This window comes from Sebastes umbrosus, chromosome 14, assembly GCF_015220745.1.
Source record: "Sebastes umbrosus isolate fSebUmb1 chromosome 14, fSebUmb1.pri, whole genome shotgun sequence".
In the NCBI taxonomy this organism is placed as follows: domain Eukaryota; kingdom Metazoa; phylum Chordata; class Actinopteri; order Perciformes; family Sebastidae; genus Sebastes; species Sebastes umbrosus.
Genome location: NC_051282.1, coordinates 18,198,476 through 18,216,654, shown reverse-complemented (window position 1 = coordinate 18,216,654; position 18,179 = coordinate 18,198,476). Strand labels below are relative to the sequence as shown.

At 42.2% G+C, this 18,179-nt stretch overlaps 6 protein-coding genes across 7 annotated transcripts; 3 read left to right on the top strand and 3 right to left on the bottom strand.

Moving 5' to 3' along the window:
• Positions 1 to 120: 120 nt before the first annotated feature.
• On the bottom strand, positions 121 to 945 carry LOC119500992 (hemoglobin embryonic subunit alpha-like). Its single transcript, XM_037791057.1, has 3 exons — positions 824 to 945; positions 535 to 742; positions 121 to 335 (listed from the first exon to the last, which is right to left on the bottom strand). Exons 1-3 carry the CDS (start codon positions 919 to 921, stop codon positions 207 to 209), a joined length of 435 nt encoding a protein of 144 aa, XP_037646985.1. The 5' UTR covers positions 922 to 945; the 3' UTR covers positions 121 to 206.
• Positions 946 to 1,577: 632 nt separating this feature from the next.
• LOC119500991 (hemoglobin subunit beta-2-like) lies at positions 1,578 to 2,417 on the top strand. The gene is made up of 3 exons (XM_037791056.1): positions 1,578 to 1,736; positions 1,879 to 2,101; positions 2,198 to 2,417. The coding sequence occupies exons 1-3, from the start codon at positions 1,645 to 1,647 to the stop codon at positions 2,324 to 2,326; spliced, it is 444 nt and encodes a 147-aa protein (XP_037646984.1). The 5' UTR covers positions 1,578 to 1,644; the 3' UTR covers positions 2,327 to 2,417.
• Positions 2,418 to 5,573: 3,156 nt separating this feature from the next.
• Positions 5,574 to 6,331, bottom strand: LOC119500994 (hemoglobin embryonic subunit alpha-like). Its single transcript, XM_037791059.1, has 3 exons — positions 6,190 to 6,331; positions 5,900 to 6,107; positions 5,574 to 5,777 (listed from the first exon to the last, which is right to left on the bottom strand). The coding sequence occupies exons 1-3, from the start codon at positions 6,285 to 6,287 to the stop codon at positions 5,649 to 5,651; spliced, it is 435 nt and encodes a 144-aa protein (XP_037646987.1). The 5' UTR covers positions 6,288 to 6,331; the 3' UTR covers positions 5,574 to 5,648.
• Positions 6,332 to 7,419: 1,088 nt separating this feature from the next.
• On the top strand, positions 7,420 to 8,270 carry LOC119500990 (hemoglobin subunit beta-2-like). Its single transcript, XM_037791055.1, has 3 exons — positions 7,420 to 7,543; positions 7,741 to 7,963; positions 8,060 to 8,270. The coding sequence occupies exons 1-3, from the start codon at positions 7,452 to 7,454 to the stop codon at positions 8,186 to 8,188; spliced, it is 444 nt and encodes a 147-aa protein (XP_037646983.1). The 5' UTR covers positions 7,420 to 7,451; the 3' UTR covers positions 8,189 to 8,270.
• A 1,649-nt stretch (positions 8,271 to 9,919) lies between these two features.
• On the bottom strand, positions 9,920 to 12,516 carry LOC119500998 (hemoglobin embryonic subunit alpha-like). 2 transcript variants are annotated; one of them, XM_037791066.1, is made up of 4 exons: positions 12,383 to 12,516; positions 10,549 to 10,779; positions 10,258 to 10,465; positions 9,920 to 10,133 (listed from the first exon to the last, which is right to left on the bottom strand). In XM_037791066.1, the coding sequence occupies exons 2-4, from the start codon at positions 10,644 to 10,646 to the stop codon at positions 10,005 to 10,007; spliced, it is 435 nt and encodes a 144-aa protein (XP_037646994.1). In that variant the 5' UTR covers positions 10,647 to 10,779; positions 12,383 to 12,516; the 3' UTR covers positions 9,920 to 10,004. The 2 variants fall into 2 exon arrangements, with proteins under 2 accessions (XP_037646994.1, XP_037646995.1); XM_037791067.1 differs by having other exon boundaries at positions 10,549 to 10,668; positions 12,383 to 12,515.
• LOC119500988 (hemoglobin subunit beta-2) lies at positions 11,806 to 12,621 on the top strand. Its single transcript, XM_037791053.1, has 3 exons — positions 11,806 to 11,910; positions 12,108 to 12,330; positions 12,427 to 12,621. The coding sequence occupies exons 1-3, from the start codon at positions 11,819 to 11,821 to the stop codon at positions 12,553 to 12,555; spliced, it is 444 nt and encodes a 147-aa protein (XP_037646981.1). The 5' UTR covers positions 11,806 to 11,818; the 3' UTR covers positions 12,556 to 12,621.
• Positions 12,622 to 18,179: the final 5,558 nt, after the last annotated feature.

Sequence of the window (18,179 nt, the reverse complement as noted above, 5' to 3'; positions counted from 1 at the left end):
TTTTTTAATTCTGCTAATGTAATACCACGAGTATTGCTGCACAGGCTTAAACAACAGCTGATTTTTGATGTAAACCAATATACTGTATAACAAAAATCATCACAAAAAAGCCCCAAAACGTTTTTTTTGTTTTTTTTTTCATTCATTTTTATTTATTATATGCAGAGTGAGCTCATGCTGCAGTCTCCGCCATCTTCTCCTGCTGTTTATCGGTACTTCTCAGACAGGGCCAGAGCCAGAGCAGCCAGGAACTTGTCGATGGCCACATGGACCTCAGGGGTGAACTCGGTGGGGAACATGGTGGCCATGACCACAAGGATGCAGTGGGAGAGGATCTGTGAAAAGAAGACAATCATGTTACATGTATATAGTTTTTCTTTTTAGCTCCCCACTCACCTATAATGAATGCATCATATGCATGGTCTAATAACAGATGGACTTGTTGCAGGTCTGGAAACTCCTCAACACCCTATGCTTGAGGAAAACTTCATATACATTACAGACTATTATATTGAAATAACTTTGGCTCTGCACCTTGAAGTTGGCAGGGTCCACACGCAGAGTGAAGGCATGCAGCTCACTGAGGTTCAGAAGACCTCCTTTCAGGTCGTCAATTTTGGTCACAGCATCTGCAACTCCAGCCATCACAGTCATCCCGTGCTTCTTCGCAGAGGGAGAATTGGGGCTCTGGTCCTTCCAGTGGGCGAAGTAAGTCTTGGTCTGTGGGTACACCACCAGCATCCTGGAGGGAAAAAAGCAAGTGAGTGATGCGTATATAAATTAATCAATAAATGTTGGAGCATCAGTTTTTGGTCATATTTACCTGGCCACAGCATCGGTGCCGATGTCCCCCGCCTTTCCAGAAATCTTACCCCAGAAGTCTCTGACTGTGTCCTTGTCCTTAGCAGTGAGACTGGTCATCTTGTCGGTTGATTGAGTGTTTAGCTGAATGCTGTGATGAGTCCAAATATTGAGGGTTTTTATACTTGAAACAAAGCATGGACACACCCAGAACCTCCTCCAAGATATGCTGCGCAAGGCGTGTTGGGATGCAGCCTCCACGAGATAAACAAAATAATCGTGTCATGATGACTCTGGATCTTTCCAAATAATCTGCATTTATGTATGGATAGCCTACTTTAGAAAAATCCAATCTAAAAGTTCCATTAATACTTCATGAACCGCCCTCTCTTATAGAAGACATTCATTTTACAATGAGTGACACAGCTTAAAAAAAAGAAGCCTAAAAGTTGTAAATATGCACACCCCTAAATTAAGTTTAGTTTCTAATGCCCGATGGAATAATGTACAGTGAAAACTAAACATCTTAAAGGACGGTTTTAAGTTATTATAGAGATTTGTGTACATATTCTTAATATCGCATGGGGGTTGTCATTCAACATTTAAATTCAGAGATCGCTGTCCAAGGTGCTGATGCTGGGACCTCTGGGGATGTCTCAGAGATAATCTCTAGGCGGTGCAGATACGCCCTTTTCTTATCTCATTGTTGCAAATCCAGTCCAGCCCACCGCTCAACCAATCGCCTGCTTGTGGGAGGGGAGCAGGGTTGCTTTAAAAGTTGCTTCTTGGTGTCAGAGAGCACAGGATCTACTGACTTGCACAGGAAAACCTAAAGCCGGCAAGATGGTTGAATGGACAGACTTCGAGCGCTCCACCATCCAGGACATCTTCTCCAAGATGGAGTATGAGGTCGTGGGCCCTGCAGCTCTTGCCAGGTGAGTCTTTACATTTTTTAAAGGGTGTGCTTGAGACATTATTTTTGCGAAACCTGCCTTGACTATGTTTAAGGAACAGGATTTTGTTTTGTTATTGTACACAACATGTTTCCAACAATCACAAATGTTCATGTCTCCTCAGGTGTCTGGTCGTCTACCCCTGGACTCAGAGGTATTTTGGTAACTTTGGAAACCTCTACAACGCTTCTGCTATCATTGGAAATCCAATGGTTGCTAAACACGGAACAACTATCCTCCACGGTCTGGACCGGGGAGTGAAGAACATGGACAACATCAAAGCGACCTACGCCGAGCTGAGCGTGCTGCACTCAGAGAAACTGCACGTGGACCCCGACAACTTCAGGGTAAAGTTGTGGAAACTATTCATGTTCAACGATTATTCAAGAAACGACCAACCTTTCATGTTGTTGATGTTTTTTCTGATGCTTGTTGTGTTGCAGCTCCTGTCTGACTGCCTGACCATTGTGGTTGCTGGTCGGTTGGGTGATGCCTTCAATGGTGAGATGCAGGCAGCTTTCCAGAAGTTCCTGACCGTGGTGGTGTCCTCTCTGGGAAGGCAGTACCACTAGAGAGCTGCAACAGAAGACCATCACATGCTGATCATCAAAAGCTCTTTGTTTTTGTCTCAAAACCAAATAAAATCATAAGCAAACCTAACAAGCTCTTTGTCAATGATGATGTCCAAAAACAATTCTATATTATGACAATACACAAACAAAAACAGTGACCTTTAGTTTATAGAGGAACTAAAGGTCAAATGTAAAAAAATATAATACATATGCATAACATGAGAGCAACCGTTTAATTCTGCAGTCTATTACTTTATTTTTTATTAGGTCACAGCATCACTGAATGTCCAACCTACCATTTAAAAATACTTATTATTTACTCATCATTTCCATTAATAATCACAACAAAACAACACAATACAACTACTTCTATTACTAAATAATAACGAGAATTGGCTTTGTTTAATTATATTGTATATATATATATATATATATATATATATATGTATATAAAAATGGAATATCATATATATATATATATATATACACATATACACACACATATATACATATGCATATATAAACTGTATACATATACATACACACTTGGACAAAATTGTTGGTACCCTTCCGTTAAAGAAAGAAAAACCCACAATGGTCACTGAAATAACTTGAAACTGACAAAAGTAATAATAAATAAAAATTTACTGAAAATTAACTAATGAAAATCAGCTGTTGCTTTTGAATTGTGGTTCAACAGAATCATTTTAAAAAACAAACTGATGAAACTGGCCTAGACAAAAATGATGGTAGCCCTAGAAAAGATGTAAAATAATGTGACCATAGGGACATGTTAAACTAAGGTGTGTCCTGTAATTAGCATCACAGGTATCTTCAAACTTGTAATCAGTCAGTCTGCCTATTTAAAGGGTGAAAAGTAGTCACTGTGCTGTTTGGTATCATGGTGTGTACCACACTGAACATGGACCACAGAAAGCTAAGGAGAGAGTTGTCTCAGGAGATCAGAAAGAACATTATAGACCTTCATGTTAAAGGTAAAGGCTATAAGACCATCTCCAAGCAGCTTGACGTTCCTGTGACTACAGCTGCACATATTATTCAGAAGTTTAAGGTCCATGGGACTGTAGCCAACCTCCCTGGACGTGGCCGCAAGAGGAAAATTGATGACATATTGAAGAGACGGATAATACGAATGGTAACCAAAGAGCCCAGAACAACTTCCAAAGAGATTAGAGGTGAACTCCAAGGTCAAGGTACATCAGTGTCAGATCGCACCATCCGTCACTGTTTGAGCCAAAGTGGACTTAATGGAAGACGACCCAGGAGGACACCAAATCATAAAAAAATGAGACTGGAATTTGCCAAAATGCATATTGACAAGCCACGAAGCTTCTGGGAGAATATCCTTTGGACAGATGAGACAAAACTGGAGCTTTTTGGCAAGTCACATCAGCTCTATGTTCACAGACGAAGAGATGAAGCATCCAAAGAAAAGAACACTGTACCTAATGTGAAACATGGAGGAGGCTCGGTTATGTTATGGGTCTGCTTTGTTGCATCTGGCACAGGGTGTCTTGAATCTGTGCAGGGTGCAATGAAATCTCAAGACTATCAAGGCATTCTGGAGCGAAATGTGCTGCCCAGTGTCAGAAAGCTTGGTCTCAGTTGCAGGTCATGGGTCCTCAAACAGGATAATGACCCAAAACACAGCTAAAAACACCCAAGAATGGCTAAGAACAAAACATTAGACTATTCTGAAGTGGCCTTCTATGAGCCCGGATCTAAATCCTATTGAACATCTGTGGAAGGAGCTGAAACATGCTGTCTGGAGAAGGCACCCTTCAAACCTGAGACAGCTGGAGCAGTTTGCTCACGAGGAGTGGGCCTAAATACCTGTCGACAGGTGCAGAAGTCTCATTGAGAGTTACAGAAATCGCTTGATTGCAGTGATTGCCTCAAAAGGTTGTGCAACAAAATATTGAGTTAAGGGTACCATCATTTTTGTCCAGGCCAGTTTCATTAGTTTGTTTTTTAAAATGATTCTGTTGAACCATAATTCAAAAGCAATGTCTCATTTTCATTAGTTAATTTTCAGTGAATTTTTATTTATTATTACTTTTGTCAGTTTCAAGTTATTTCAGTGACCATTGTGGGTTTTTCTTTCTTTAACGGAAGGGTACCAACAATTTTGCCTACGTGTGTCTACATATAGAGGCTCTGGGTACCTGGGTAGCGAAGGAGGTTCTGGGTAGCTGGGCAGTGAAAGAGGCAGCTCTGGGTAGCTGGGCAGCAAAGGAGGCACCGGGTACCTGGCAGTGAAGGAGGCAGCTCTGGGTAGCTGGGCAGTGAAGGAGGCAGCTCTGGTTAGCTGGGCAGCGAAGGAGGCATCGGGTAGCTGGGCAGCAAAGGAGGCATCGGGTAGCTGGGCAGCAAAGGAGGAGGCTCTTGGTAGCTGGGCAGCAAAGGAGGAGGCTCTTGGTAGCTGGGCAGCAAAGGAGGCATTGGGTAGCTGGGTAGCGAAGGAGGCAGCTCTGGGTAGCTGGGTAGCGAAGGAGGCTCTGGGAAGCTGGGCAGTGAAGAAGGCAGCTCTGGGTAGCTGGGCAGCAAAGGAGGCGGCTCTGGGTAGCTGGGCAGTGAAGGAGGTTCTGGGTAGCTGGACAGCAGAGGAGGTTCTGGGTAGCTGGACAGCAGAGGAGGTTCTGGGTAGCTGGACAGCAGAGGAGGTTCTGGGTAGCTGGGCAGCAGAGGAGGTTCTGGGTAGCTGGACAGCAGAGGAGGTTCTGGGTAGCTGGACAGCAAAGGAGGCTCTGGGTAGCTGGGCAGCAAAGGAGGCGGCTCTGGGTATCTGGGTAGCGAAGGAGGCAGCTCTGGGTAGCTGGGTAGCTGGGTAGCAAAGGAGTCGGCTCTGGGAAGCTGGGCAGTGAAGAAGGCAGCTCTGGGTAGCTAGGCAGCAAAGGAGGCGGCTCTGGGTAGCTGGGCAGCAGAGGAGGTTCTGGGTAGCTGGACAGCAAAGGAGGCACTGGGTAGCTGGGCAGTAGAGGAGGCTCTTGGTAGCTGGGCAGCGAAGGAGGCGGCTCTGGGTAGCTGGGCAAGCAAAGGAAGCGGCTCTGGTTAGCTGGGCAGCAAAGGAGGCGGCTCTGGGTAACTGGGCAGCGAAGGAGGTTCTGGGAGCTGCTAATGTAATACCACGAGTATTGTTGAAAAGGCTTAAACAACAGCTGACTTTTGATGTAAACCAATATTCTGTATAACAAAAATCATCACAAAAAAGTCCCAAAACGTTTTGTTTTTTTTCATTAATTTTTATTTATTATATGCAGAGCGAGCACATGCTGCAGTCTCCACCATCTTCTCCTGCTGTTTATCGGTACTTCTCAGCCAGGGCCAGAGCCAGAGCAGCCAGGAACTTGTCCAGAGACATGTGGACCTCAGGGGTGAAATCGGTGGGGAACATGATGGCCATGACCACAAGGATGCAGTGGGAGATAATCTGTGAAACAAAGACAATCACACGTTACATATATGTCGTTTTTATCTCCTCAGCGCCCTAAGTGTGAGGAACACTTCATATACATTACAGGCTATTATATTGAAATAACTTTGGCTCTGCACCTTGAAGTTGGCAGGGTCCACACGCAGAGTGAAGGCATGCAGCTCACTGAGGTTCAGAAGACCTCCTTTCAGGTCGTCAATTTTGGTCACAGCATCTGCAACTCCACCCATCACGGTTATTCCGTGCTTCTTCGCAGAGGGAGAGGTGGGGCTCTGGTCCTTCCAGTGGGCGAAGTAAGTCTTGGTCTGCGGGTACACCACCAGCATCCTGGGGGAGAATAAAGAGAGTGAGTGATGCGTATATAAATTAATCAATAAATGTTGGAGCATCAGTTTTTGGTCATATTTACCTGGCCACAGCTTGGGTGCCGATGTCCTCCGCCTTTCCAGAGACCTTACCCCAGAAGGCTCTGACTGTGTTCTTATCCCTAGCAGTGAGACTGGTCATCTTGTCGGTTGAATGAGTGTAGCTGAATGCTGTGATGAGCCCAAACAGTGAAGGTTTTTATACTTGAAACAAAGCATGGACACACCCAGAACCTCCTCCAAGATATGCTGCGCAAGGCGTGTTGGGGTGCAGCCTCCACGAGATAAACAAAAAATCTTGTCATGATGACTCTGGAGCTTCTGCGAATTTGACACAATCTTTTCAAATCATCTGCATTATTTGTATACTTTAGAAATACAATCTAAATGTGGTGGAAGAAGGACTCAGATATTTTACTTGAGTAAAAGTAGCTATAATACAGTGTAAACATACTCTGTTACAAGTAAAAGTCCTGCATTCAAAATCTTATTAAAGTACATAAGTACTAGCATCAAAATATGCTTAAAGTCCCAAAAGTAAAAGTAGCATGCCCATTTCAGACACATATATATTAATCACTGGGTTATAATTATTGATGTAATAATCATTGGTAAAAGTGGGGCTAATTTTAATTACTTTATATACTGCTCTGTAGCTGTTATTAGTTATATATAGTTATTAGTTAATAATCTACATCTGCAAAGTAACTAAAGTTATCAAATAAACGTAGTGGAGTAAAAGCAGTGGAGTAGAAGTAGAAAGTAGCATGAAATCAAAATGTTCAAGTAAAGTACAACTAATGTTTGCACTGCACTGAAAGAAGAAATGATTCAGGTGATCATTCAACATTCTGCAGTTCAATTTAAAGATCGCTGTCCAAGGTGCTGATGCTGGGACCTCCAGGGAGGTGGGAGCCGTTTTTCACACTGATGTGCAGGATTCAGGTTCAGCTGTAATTCAGCCGTTATTGTTCCATTGTCTGTCTCCGAGAAACAAACTGTCATTTTTTTTATTTGTCATCTATGTCAATATATCAGGCTGTGGCTGTGGGGCTCTGTGGGGCCATGAGGGGTATTGTTTGAGGCCAGACTCTTAGCATTTCTTCTATCTCAGGAGATAATCTAGGTGGAGCAGGTACGCCCTCCTCTTATCATTGTTCCAAATTCAGAACAAAGTACTTGTCCAGCCCACTGCGCATCCAATCGCCTGCTTGTGGGAGGGGAGCAGGGTTGCTTTAAAAGTTGCTTCTGGTGTCAGAGAGCACAGGATCTACTGACTTGCACAGAAAAACCTAAAGCCGTCAAAATGGTTGAATGGTCAGACTTCGAGCGCGCCACCATCCAGGAAATCTTCTCCAACATGGAGTATGAGGTCGTGGGCCCTGCAGCTCTTTCCAGGTGAGTCTTTACAATTTTGCAAAGGGCGTGCTCATGACATCATTTTGGCGAAACCCTTGACTATATTTAGGGATCAGGATTATGTTTTGTTATTGTGTACGATATGTTTCAGATAATCACAAATGTTTATTTTCTTGGCACACAGATTTCATTTTCTAATCTAACCCTCTAACATTGATGTTTACTTGTCTCCTCAGGTGTCTGGTCGTCTACCCCTGGACTCAGAGGTATTTTGGTAACTTTGGAAACCTCTACAACGCTTCTGCTATCATTGGAAATCCAATGGTTGCTAAACACGGAACAACTATCCTCCACGGTCTGGACCGGGGAGTGAAGAACATGGACAACATCAAGGAAACCTACGCCGAGCTGAGCGTGCTGCACTCAGAGAAACTGCACGTGGACCCCGACAACTTCAGGGTAAAGTTGTGGAAACTATTCATGTTCAACGATTATTCAAGAAACGACCAACCTTTCATGTTGTTGATGTTTTTTCTGATGCTTGTTGTGTTGCAGCTCCTGTCTGACTGCCTGACCATTGTGGTTGCTGGTCGGTTGGGTGATGCCTTCACTGGTGAAAAGCAGGCAGCTTTCCAGAAGTTCCTGACCGTGGTGGTGTCCTCTCTGGGAAGGCAGTACCACTAGAGAGCTGCAACAGAAGACCATCACATGCTGATCATTAAAAGCTCTTTGTTTTTGTCTCAAAAGCAAATAAAACATTTAGCAAATCTAACAAGTTGTTTGTCTGTAATTATACCCCCAAAAAAATGTATTTGAGATTAAAAAAAGATATCAAGACTGGTCTTTAGACACACAATGAGGAACAATAGCGCTGATGAAATGTGGTACCAGGGGATAAATTATCTTTAAAAAAGATAGCCCAGTTAAAAAACATGAGGTATTGAAGATGAACCACCGTCGCCTATATTAAAATAAATCAAAACAATGTTTTGATTATAATACTGTTGCTGTTATTGTTGGTATAATTATAGAGGAAACAGTGCAGGTTGCCTATGTATAAAAAGAAAGCTCCACAGAGTATACTGTTGCCATTAAATGCTCATGAAAAATACATTTTAAAGGGAAAAGTTGGCAAATATGAGCTTTACTGTGTCTAAAGTCGTAGTTTTTCTAGCAGTCTTCTGCTTCATGAACATCATTAAGCAAATGTCAAAAGTTAAATATTTAATACATTTTAATACTATATATATATATATATATATTCTTATATATATATATATATATATATATATATATATGTGTGCATATATATACACAATATATTTATATATATAATAATAATAATAATAAAACATGAACTCGTTAGTCATGGCTGAGAGGGATTTTTTTTTACTAATGTCACATAGGAAGTTAATCCATTCTAATATTCTGAGAAAAATATTGATTCCACCACCATTTTTAAATTTGTACAGATACAACATATGTAATATATATATATATATATATACACACACACACACACATACATACATACTGTACATACATATATACATACACATATAAATATATAAAACTATTTTATGTGTTTCTACTTTCTTTTGTTTTCTAAAAACTGATAAATATGGAAATGTTAAAACTGATCCCAATGTTTAACATTATAAGGCTGCAACTAAAAGTTGTTTTGTAAATTAATCAATTAATCGTTAAGTCTTTAAATGTCAGAAAGACGGGTCCGAGGTGACGTCTTCAGTCGTCTTGTTTTGTCACACCAACAGATATTCAATTCACAATGATATAAAACTGAGAAAGGAAGCAAAATCTCACATTGGAGTATCTGGAAACAACCGATGTTTCGAGTTATTGTCTAAAACGATAATAATCGATGTTCAAAATAGTTCCTGATTAATTTTCTATCAATTGATTAATCAATGAATCAACTAATTGTGTCAGCTGTAATGGGAAACATGTGTAGCATTTAGGGGGATCTATTGGCAGAAATGGAATATAATATTAATACGTATGTTTTCTTTAGTGTACAATCACCAGAAAAGAAGAATTGTTGTGTTTTCGTTACCTTAGAATGAGCAGTTTATATCAATATAGGGAGCGGATCCTTTTCAAGGAGCCCGCCGCCATGTTTCTACAGTAGCCCAGAATGGACAAACCAAACACTGGCTCTAGATAGGGCCATTCACGTTTTCATTTCTGCCACTGTAGTTCTCCTACAGCCTTGTCGGCACACAGGAGAAGTTTCACTTGGTTGCAATCTGCAACCTCACTTCTAGATAACACCAATTCTACACACTGCACCTTTAACTGGCTTGATTTGTTAAGTCTGCTTTGTGCTGTAGACGTGACTTTTGATGTACTCTCACATATGACACAAACCATCACAAACAAACCAAAATACAACACTTGCTTTGCTTTTTGCATGAATGCATTTATTAATCATTATGCAATGTAAGCTCATGCTGCAGTCTCCGCCATCTTCTCCTGCTGTTTATCGGTACTTCTCAGCCAGGGCCAGAGCCAGAGCAGCCAGGAACTTGTCCAGAGACATGTGGACCTCAGGGGTGAAATCGGTGGGGAACATGATGGCCATGACCACAAGGATGCAGTGGGAGATAATCTGTGAAACGAAGACAATCACACATGTTACATATATGTCGTTTTTATCTCCTCAGCGCCCTAAGTGTGAGGAACACTTCATATACATTACAGGCTATTATATTGAAATAACTTTGGCTCTGCACCTTGAAGTTGGCAGGGTCCACACGCAGAGTGAAGGCATGCAGCTCACTGAGGTTCAGAAGACCTCCTTTCAGGTCGTCAATTTTGGTCACAGCATCTGCAACTCCACCCATCACGGTTATTCCGTGCTTCTTCGCAGAGGGAGAATTGGGGCTCTGGTCCTTCCAGTGGGCAAAGTAAGTCTTGGTCTGTGGGTACACCACCAGCATCCTGGAGGGAAAATAAAGCGAGTGAGTGATGCGTATATAAATTAATCAATAAATGTTGGAGCATCAGTTTTTGGTCATATTTACCTGGCCACAGCTTGGGTGCCGATGTCCTCCGCCTTTCCAGAGACCTTACCCCAGAAGGCTCTGACTGTGTCCTTATCCCTAGCAGTGAGACTGGTCATCTTGTCGGTTGAATGAGTGTAGCTGAATGCCGTGATGAGCCCAAACAGTGAAGGTTTTTATACTTGAAACAAAGCATGGACACACCCAGAACCTCCTCCAAGATATGCTGCGCAAGGCGTGTTGGGGTGCAGCCTCCACGAGATAAACAAAAAATCTTGTCATGATGACTCTGGAGCTTCTGCGAATTTGACACAATCTTTTCAAATCATCTGCATTATTTGTATACTTAAGAAATACAATCTAAATGTCACTGACACAGTGGTGGAAGAAGGACTCAGATATTTTACTTGAGTAAAAGTAGCTATAATACAGTGTAAACATACTCTGTTACAAGTAAAAGTCCTGCATTCAAAATCTTATTAAAGTACATAAGTACTAGCATCAAAATATGCTTAAAGTCCCAAAAGTAAAAGTAGCATGCCCATTTCAGACACATATATATTAATCACTGGGTTATAATTATTGATGTAATAATCATTGGTAAAAGTGGGGCTAATTTTAATTACTTTATATACTGCTCTGTAGCTGTTATTAGTTATATATAGTTATTAGTTAATAATCTACATCTGCAAAGTAACTAAAGTTATCAAATAAACGTAGTGGAGTAAAAGCAGTGGAGTAGAAGTAGAAAGTAGCATGAAATCAAAATGTTCAAGTAAAGTACAACTAATGTTTGCACTGCACTGAAAGAAGAAATGATTCAGGTGATCATTCAACATTCTGCAGTTCAATTTAAAGATCGCTGTCCAAGGTGCTGATGCTGGGACCTCCAGGGAGGTGGGAGCCGTTTTTCACACTGATGTGCAGGATTCAGGTTCAGCTGTAATTCAGCCGTTATTGTTCCATTGTCTGTCTCCGAGAAACAAACTGTCATTTTTTTTATTTGTCATCTATGTCAATATATCAGGCTGTGGCTGTGGCTGTGGGGCCATGAGGGGTATTGTTTGAGGCCAGACTCTTAGCATTTCTTCTATCTCAGGAGATAATCTAGGTGGAGCAGGTACGCCCTCCTCTTATCATTGTTCTAAATTCATAACAAAGTACTTGTCCAGCCCACTGCGCATCCAATCGCCTGCTTGTGGGAGGGGAGCAGGGTTGCTTTAAAAGTTGCTTCTGGTGTCAGAGAGCACAGGATCTACTAACTTGCACAGAAAAACCTAAAGCCGTCAAAATGGTTGAATGGTCAGACTTCGAGCGCGCCACCATCCAGGAAATCTTCTCCAACATGGAGTATGAGGTCGTGGGCCCTGCAGCTCTTTCCAGGTGAGTCTTTACAATTTTGCAAAGGGCGTGCTCAAGACATCATTTTGGCGAAACCCTTGACTATATTTAGGGATCAGGATTATGTTTTGTTATTGTGTACGATATGTTTCAGATAATCACAAATGTTTATTTTCTTGGCACACAGATTTCATCTTCTAATCTAACCCTCTAACATTGATGTTTACTTGTCTCCTCAGGTGTCTGGTCGTCTACCCCTGGACTCAGAGGTATTTTGGTAACTTTGGAAACCTCTACAACGCTTCTGCTATCATTGGAAATCCAATGGTTGCTAAACACGGAACAACTATCCTCCACGGTCTGGACCGGGGAGTGAAGAACATGGACAACATCAAGGAAACCTACGCCGAGCTGAGCGTGCTGCACTCAGAGAAACTGCACGTGGACCCCGACAACTTCAGGGTAAAGTTGTGGAAACTATTCATGTTCAACGATTATTCAAGAAACGACCAACCTTTCATGTTGTTGATGTTTTTTCTGATGCTTGTTGTGTTGCAGCTCCTGTCTGACTGCCTGACCATTGTGGTTGCTGGTCGGTTGGGTAATGCCTTCACTGGTGAAAAGCAGGCAGCTTTCCAGAAGTTCCTGACCGTGGTGGTGTCCTCTCTGGGAAGGCAGTACCACTAGAGAGCTGCAACAGAAGACCATCACATGCTGATCATTAAAAGCTCTTTGTTTTTGTCTCAAAAGCAAATAAAACATTTAGCAAATCTAACAAGTTGTTTGTCTGTAATTATACCCCCAAAAAAATGTATTTGAGATTAAAAAAAGATATCAAGACTGGTCTTTAGACACACAATGAGGAACAATAGCGCTGATGAAATGTGGTACCAGGGGATAAATTATCTTTAAAAAAGATAGCCCAGTTAAAAAACATGAGGTATTGAAGATGAACCACCGTCGCCTATATTAAAATAAATCAAAACAATGTTTTGATTATAATACTGTTGCTGTTATTGTTGGTATAATTATAGAGGAAACAGTGCAGGTTGCCTATGTATAAAAGAAAGCTCCACAGAGTATACTGTTGCCATTAAATGCTCATGAAAAATACATTTTAAAGGGAAAAGTTGGCAAATATGAGCTTTACTGTGTCTAAAGTCGTAGTTTTTCTAGCAGTCTTCTGCTTCATGAACATCATTAAGCAAATGTCAAAAGTTAAATATTTAATACATTTTAATACTATATATATATATATATTTTTATATATATATATATATATATGTATATATATATATATATATATATATATGTGTGCATATATATACACAATATATTTATATATATAATAATAATAATAATAATAAAACATGAACTCGTTAGTCATGGCTGAGAGGGATTTTTTTTTACTAATGTCACATAGGAAGTTAATCCATTCTAATATTCTGAGAAAAATATTGATTCCACCACCATTTTTAAATTTGTAGAGATACAACATATGTAATATATATATATATATATATATATATAAACACACACACACACACACACACACACACATACATACTGTACATACATATATACATACACATATAAATATATAAAACTATTTTATGTGTTTCTACTTTCTTTTGTTTTCTAAAAACTGATAAATATGGAAATGTTAAAACTGATCCCAATGTTTAACATTATAAGGCTGCAACTAAAAGTTGTTTTGTAAATTAATCAATTAATCGTTAAGTCTTTAAATGTCAGAAAGACGGGTCCGAGGTGACGTCTTCAGTCGTCTTGTTTTGTCACACCAACAGATATTCAATTCACAATGATATAAAACTGAGAAAGGAAGCAAAATCTCACATTGGAGTATCTGGAAACAACCGATGTTTCGAGTTATTGTCTAAAACGATAATAATCGATGTTCAAAATAGTTCCTGATTAATTTTCTATCAATTGATTAATCAATGAATCAACTAATTGTGTCAGCTGTAATGGGAAACATGTGTAGCATTTAGGGGGATCTATTGGCAGAAATGGAATATAATATTAATACGTATGTTTTCTTTAGTGTATAATCACCAGAAAAGAAGAATTGTTGTGTTTTCGTTACCTTAGAATGAGCAGTTTATATCAATATAGGGAGCGGATCCTTTTCAAGGAGCCCGCCGCCATGTTTCTACAGTAGCCCAGAATGGACAAACCAAACACTGGCTCTAGATAGGGCCATTCACGTTTTCATTTCTGCCACTGTAGTTCTCCTACAGCCTTGTCGGCACACAGGAGAAGTTTCACTTGGTTGCAATCTGCAACCTCACTTCTAGATAACACCAATTCTACACACTGCACCTTTAACTGGCTTGATTTGTTAAGTCTGCTTTGTGCTGTAGACGTGACTTTTGATGTTGTTACAACCCGGCTCTTAGGTTGCGACAAAAATGGGAGTGGAGACGAGGTAAATGCCAAAAAGTACAGAATTTATTTCAAATTAACAAACAATAACTAAATAAACGTGGAAAGTCAGTAATCAGTAATGTAGGCATGTGTGGGTGTGTGAAAATGTCTGCTACAAACAAAACCAAAAACAGGTGTGCCAGCCAAGGAAGAGAGAGAGAGCCAGAATGGGCTGAAAAGTAGAGAGCTTTTATTCCAGCCACACCAAGCCCAGGTGTGGCTCATCAGCCTGACGACCCTCTCCTGCAAAACAAAGGAAAGAGCAAAGACACGGGACACCTAGTGGATAGGAGGGGTCGTCACACCCCCCTCCATAAAAACGGTGTTCCCACAGGGAATGCCGACAGACAACAGTTCAAATAAAATACATTAAACTACATTGCCTAGTAATTCCAAAAAAAAAACCTTTCATACTGACCAGTTCTATAGTGTATTTCCCCGCAGCCAACCAACCCCCATCCCGCCCACTCAGCAACTCCGGCGCCTGAAGAAGCATTTAAGGTGACGGAACAGGGACATAGCAGACCAGAGGGGTTAACAATTCAGTCAGAAATACTTAAGAGCTAGGAGCTCTAGATAAGGCATCGGCCACAACATTATCAGAGCCTTTGATGTGGCGAATGTCCAAACAATAAGCTTGCAAATACAACATCCATCGCATCAACCTGCGATTTGGGCAATGTACTGAGTGCAAAAAAGTTATGGGATTATGATCTGTGTATGCGACCAGAGGAACACTAGAGCCTACATAAACATCAAAATGCTGTAAGGCCCAGATGAGTGCCAGGGTCTCTTTCTCAATCACCGAGTAGTTCAACTGAAATGAGTTAAACTTTTTTGAGTAGAAACTCACGGGACGATCCACACCACTACCATCCGTCTGGAACAGCACCGCCCCTGCCCCCACATCACTTGCATCCACCTGCAGTTTGAAAGGTTGATCCATGCAAGGAGCTGCGAGAACAGGAGGTGAACACAAAACAGACTTAACATTGTCAAAAGCCTGCTTACACAAGGCTGACCATACAAATCGAGCTTTTCCTTTCAGCAAATCCGTCAGAGGGGCTACCACAGTCGAAAAGTTTTTACAGAAGCTGCGATAGTACCCGACTAGGCCAAGGAAACGCTGAAGTTCTTTTTTCGTGGTGGGAACTGGATATTTCTCAATGGCCCTCACTTTGGCCTGGACTGCACACACCGTCCCCTGTCCTACGACTTTACCAAGGTAAATGACAGTGGCCTTGGCAAACTCACATTTTGCCAGGTTTACTGTTAGACGCGCATCACTCAGACGGTCAAACAATTTTTTGATACGAGCCAAATGTTCTTCCCATGTATTGCTGTAAATTACAACGTCATCCAAGTACACAGCACAACCTTCCAGCCCCGACACCACCATGTTCATGAGGCGCTGGAATGTTGAGGGTGCATTCCGCAGTCCAAAACTCATGACATTATAAGTGAACAAACCGTTGGGTGTGATAAAGGCAGAGATTTCTTTTGCCCTCTGAGACAGTGGAACCTGCCAGTAACCCTTCAGTAGATCAAATTTACTTACAAATTTCGCAGAACCAACCTGATCAATGCAATCTTCGATCCGAGGCAGTGGATAAGCATCAGGTTTGGTAACTGTATTTACTTTTCGATAATCTGTACAAAACCTAGGACTTTTGTCAGACTTTTCAACAAGCAAACATGGTGACGCCCAGCTCGAAGAGGAGGGTTCTGCGATGCCATTTTCGAGCATGTATTTAATTTCTGTGTCCATTACCTTGCGCTTCTCTTCAGACACACGGTAAAAACGCTGACGGATGGGCTGCGCGTCGCCTACATCTATGTCATGCTCGACCAGATGAGTTTGGCTTGGTGTATCACCAAACAAGCATGGATAGCTGTGAATAAGAGCAGACAACTCAGCACTTCTTTCCGCAGACAAATGAACAAACAAAGAATCAAGATTACGCAATGTTTCAGCGTTCTTCAGTCGCCCACGCAACAAGCTTTCATCTGGTGCGGTAACCCCATCATCCTCCCCTGCAGGGAACTGACTCCCAACAGCCGCCGCTGCTGAGAGAGGTCTAGACTCGCGAGCATAGTACGGTTTCAACATGTTGACATGGCAGAGTTGAGTTGCTTTCCTACGCTTCGGCGTGGAAAGGATATAATTTTGGTCAGACACCTGCCGCAGTACAGTAAAAGGGCCAGTAAATTTAGCTTGAAATGGCGACTTAACTATTGGAAACAAAGCAAGGACCTGATCTCCAGGACTAAACCCGCGCTGCTCGGTTTTCCGATCATACAAACGCTTCATTTTTTCCTGGGCAGACGACAACTTTTCTTTAGCCATCTCCCCAGCGGAGTACAAACGATGCCGGAACCCGTTTACATACTCTATTAGATTACTAGGCGGTTCTGATGGCGTGACAGTGTCATGCAGCAGCGTGAGCGGCCCACGCACTGTATGGCCAAAAACAAGTTCGTTAGGGCTAAAACCGGTGCTTTCCTGCACAACTTCTCTAGCAGCTAACAGAAGCCATGGCAGCCCTTCCTCCCAGTCCTGATTCAGCTCAACACAATAACTACGCAAAAGAGACTTCAGAGTCTGGTGGAACCTCTCAAGAGCTCCCTGACTCTGTGCGTGATATGCGGAAGACTGGTTATGTTGGACCTTCAACTGTTTCCACACTTGTGCAAAACGGTTGGATGAGAAATTTGAACCCTGATCACTCTGTATCACTTTCGGGATTCCGAAGATGGAGATGAATTGTGTCAGTGCTTTCACTACCGACTTCGTGGTGATAGAACGCAGTGGATATGCGGCTGGATACCTCGTGCTCTGACACATCACAGTAAGCAAGTAGTTACAGCCTGCTTTGGAACGAGGTAAAGGACTGACACAATCAATGATCAAATATTCAAATGGCTGTGCAGTCGCTGGGATGGGGCACAGTGGAGCAGGTTTAATGCTCTGATTGGGTTTACCTGTCATTTGGCACGTGTGACATGATTTAATATAACGAGACACATCTCTCTTTAAACGAGGCCAAAAAAAATACCGTAAAATGTAATTATACGTCTTACGGACGCCCAGATGTCCTGACTGGTTATGTGATGTTTGAAGGACCTCGTCACGAAACTTTACAGGAACCACAATCTGAAACACTGGCTTACCGACAAAGTCTTCCCCATGCGACAGCCATTTTCTCACCAAAAGCTCTCCTTGCAACAGATAACCACTGGCGGCGCTGTTTCCATCCTCAGTGGAGAGAACAGCCTCAAACAGCTCGCTCAGGGAGGGATCAGCTCTGCTCCGCCACTAGGTCACTGCGAGATACAGACAACAATGAGTCAGGAACAACAACAAGATCCCCCTCACTCAACTCCTCTTCACCCTGCTCAGGTTCCCCCTGTGCACGGCTCATAGCCCGTGTCACAGCGCAAGCGGTAAACACTTCTGGGAAACACAGAGCGTTCTCATCTGGGTTACCAGTCACAGTGGGTGAAGATGACACTATAGGAGGTGGTGGACGCTCGGCCCACACCTGGCTGCCAGCCAGGCCGTTACCAAGAATGATATCCACACCTTCGATCGGCAGTGCAGGACGGACTCCCATGGCGACCTTACCCTGCACCAAACCACAGTTAATTTCAACAGAATGCAGAGGAACAGGCACAACGTTCAAACCCATACCCCGCATCAGGACAAAGTCCCCAGTATCAGAATCATCACAAAATGGCAGAACAGAGCTCAAAATGTACGAGTCATATGCTGCGGTATCTCTCAAGATTTTTACCGGCACACTGTTTCCTCCCACCAGTGACACACAGCCGTCAGACACAAAGGCAGAGAAGTCAGGTTCCTC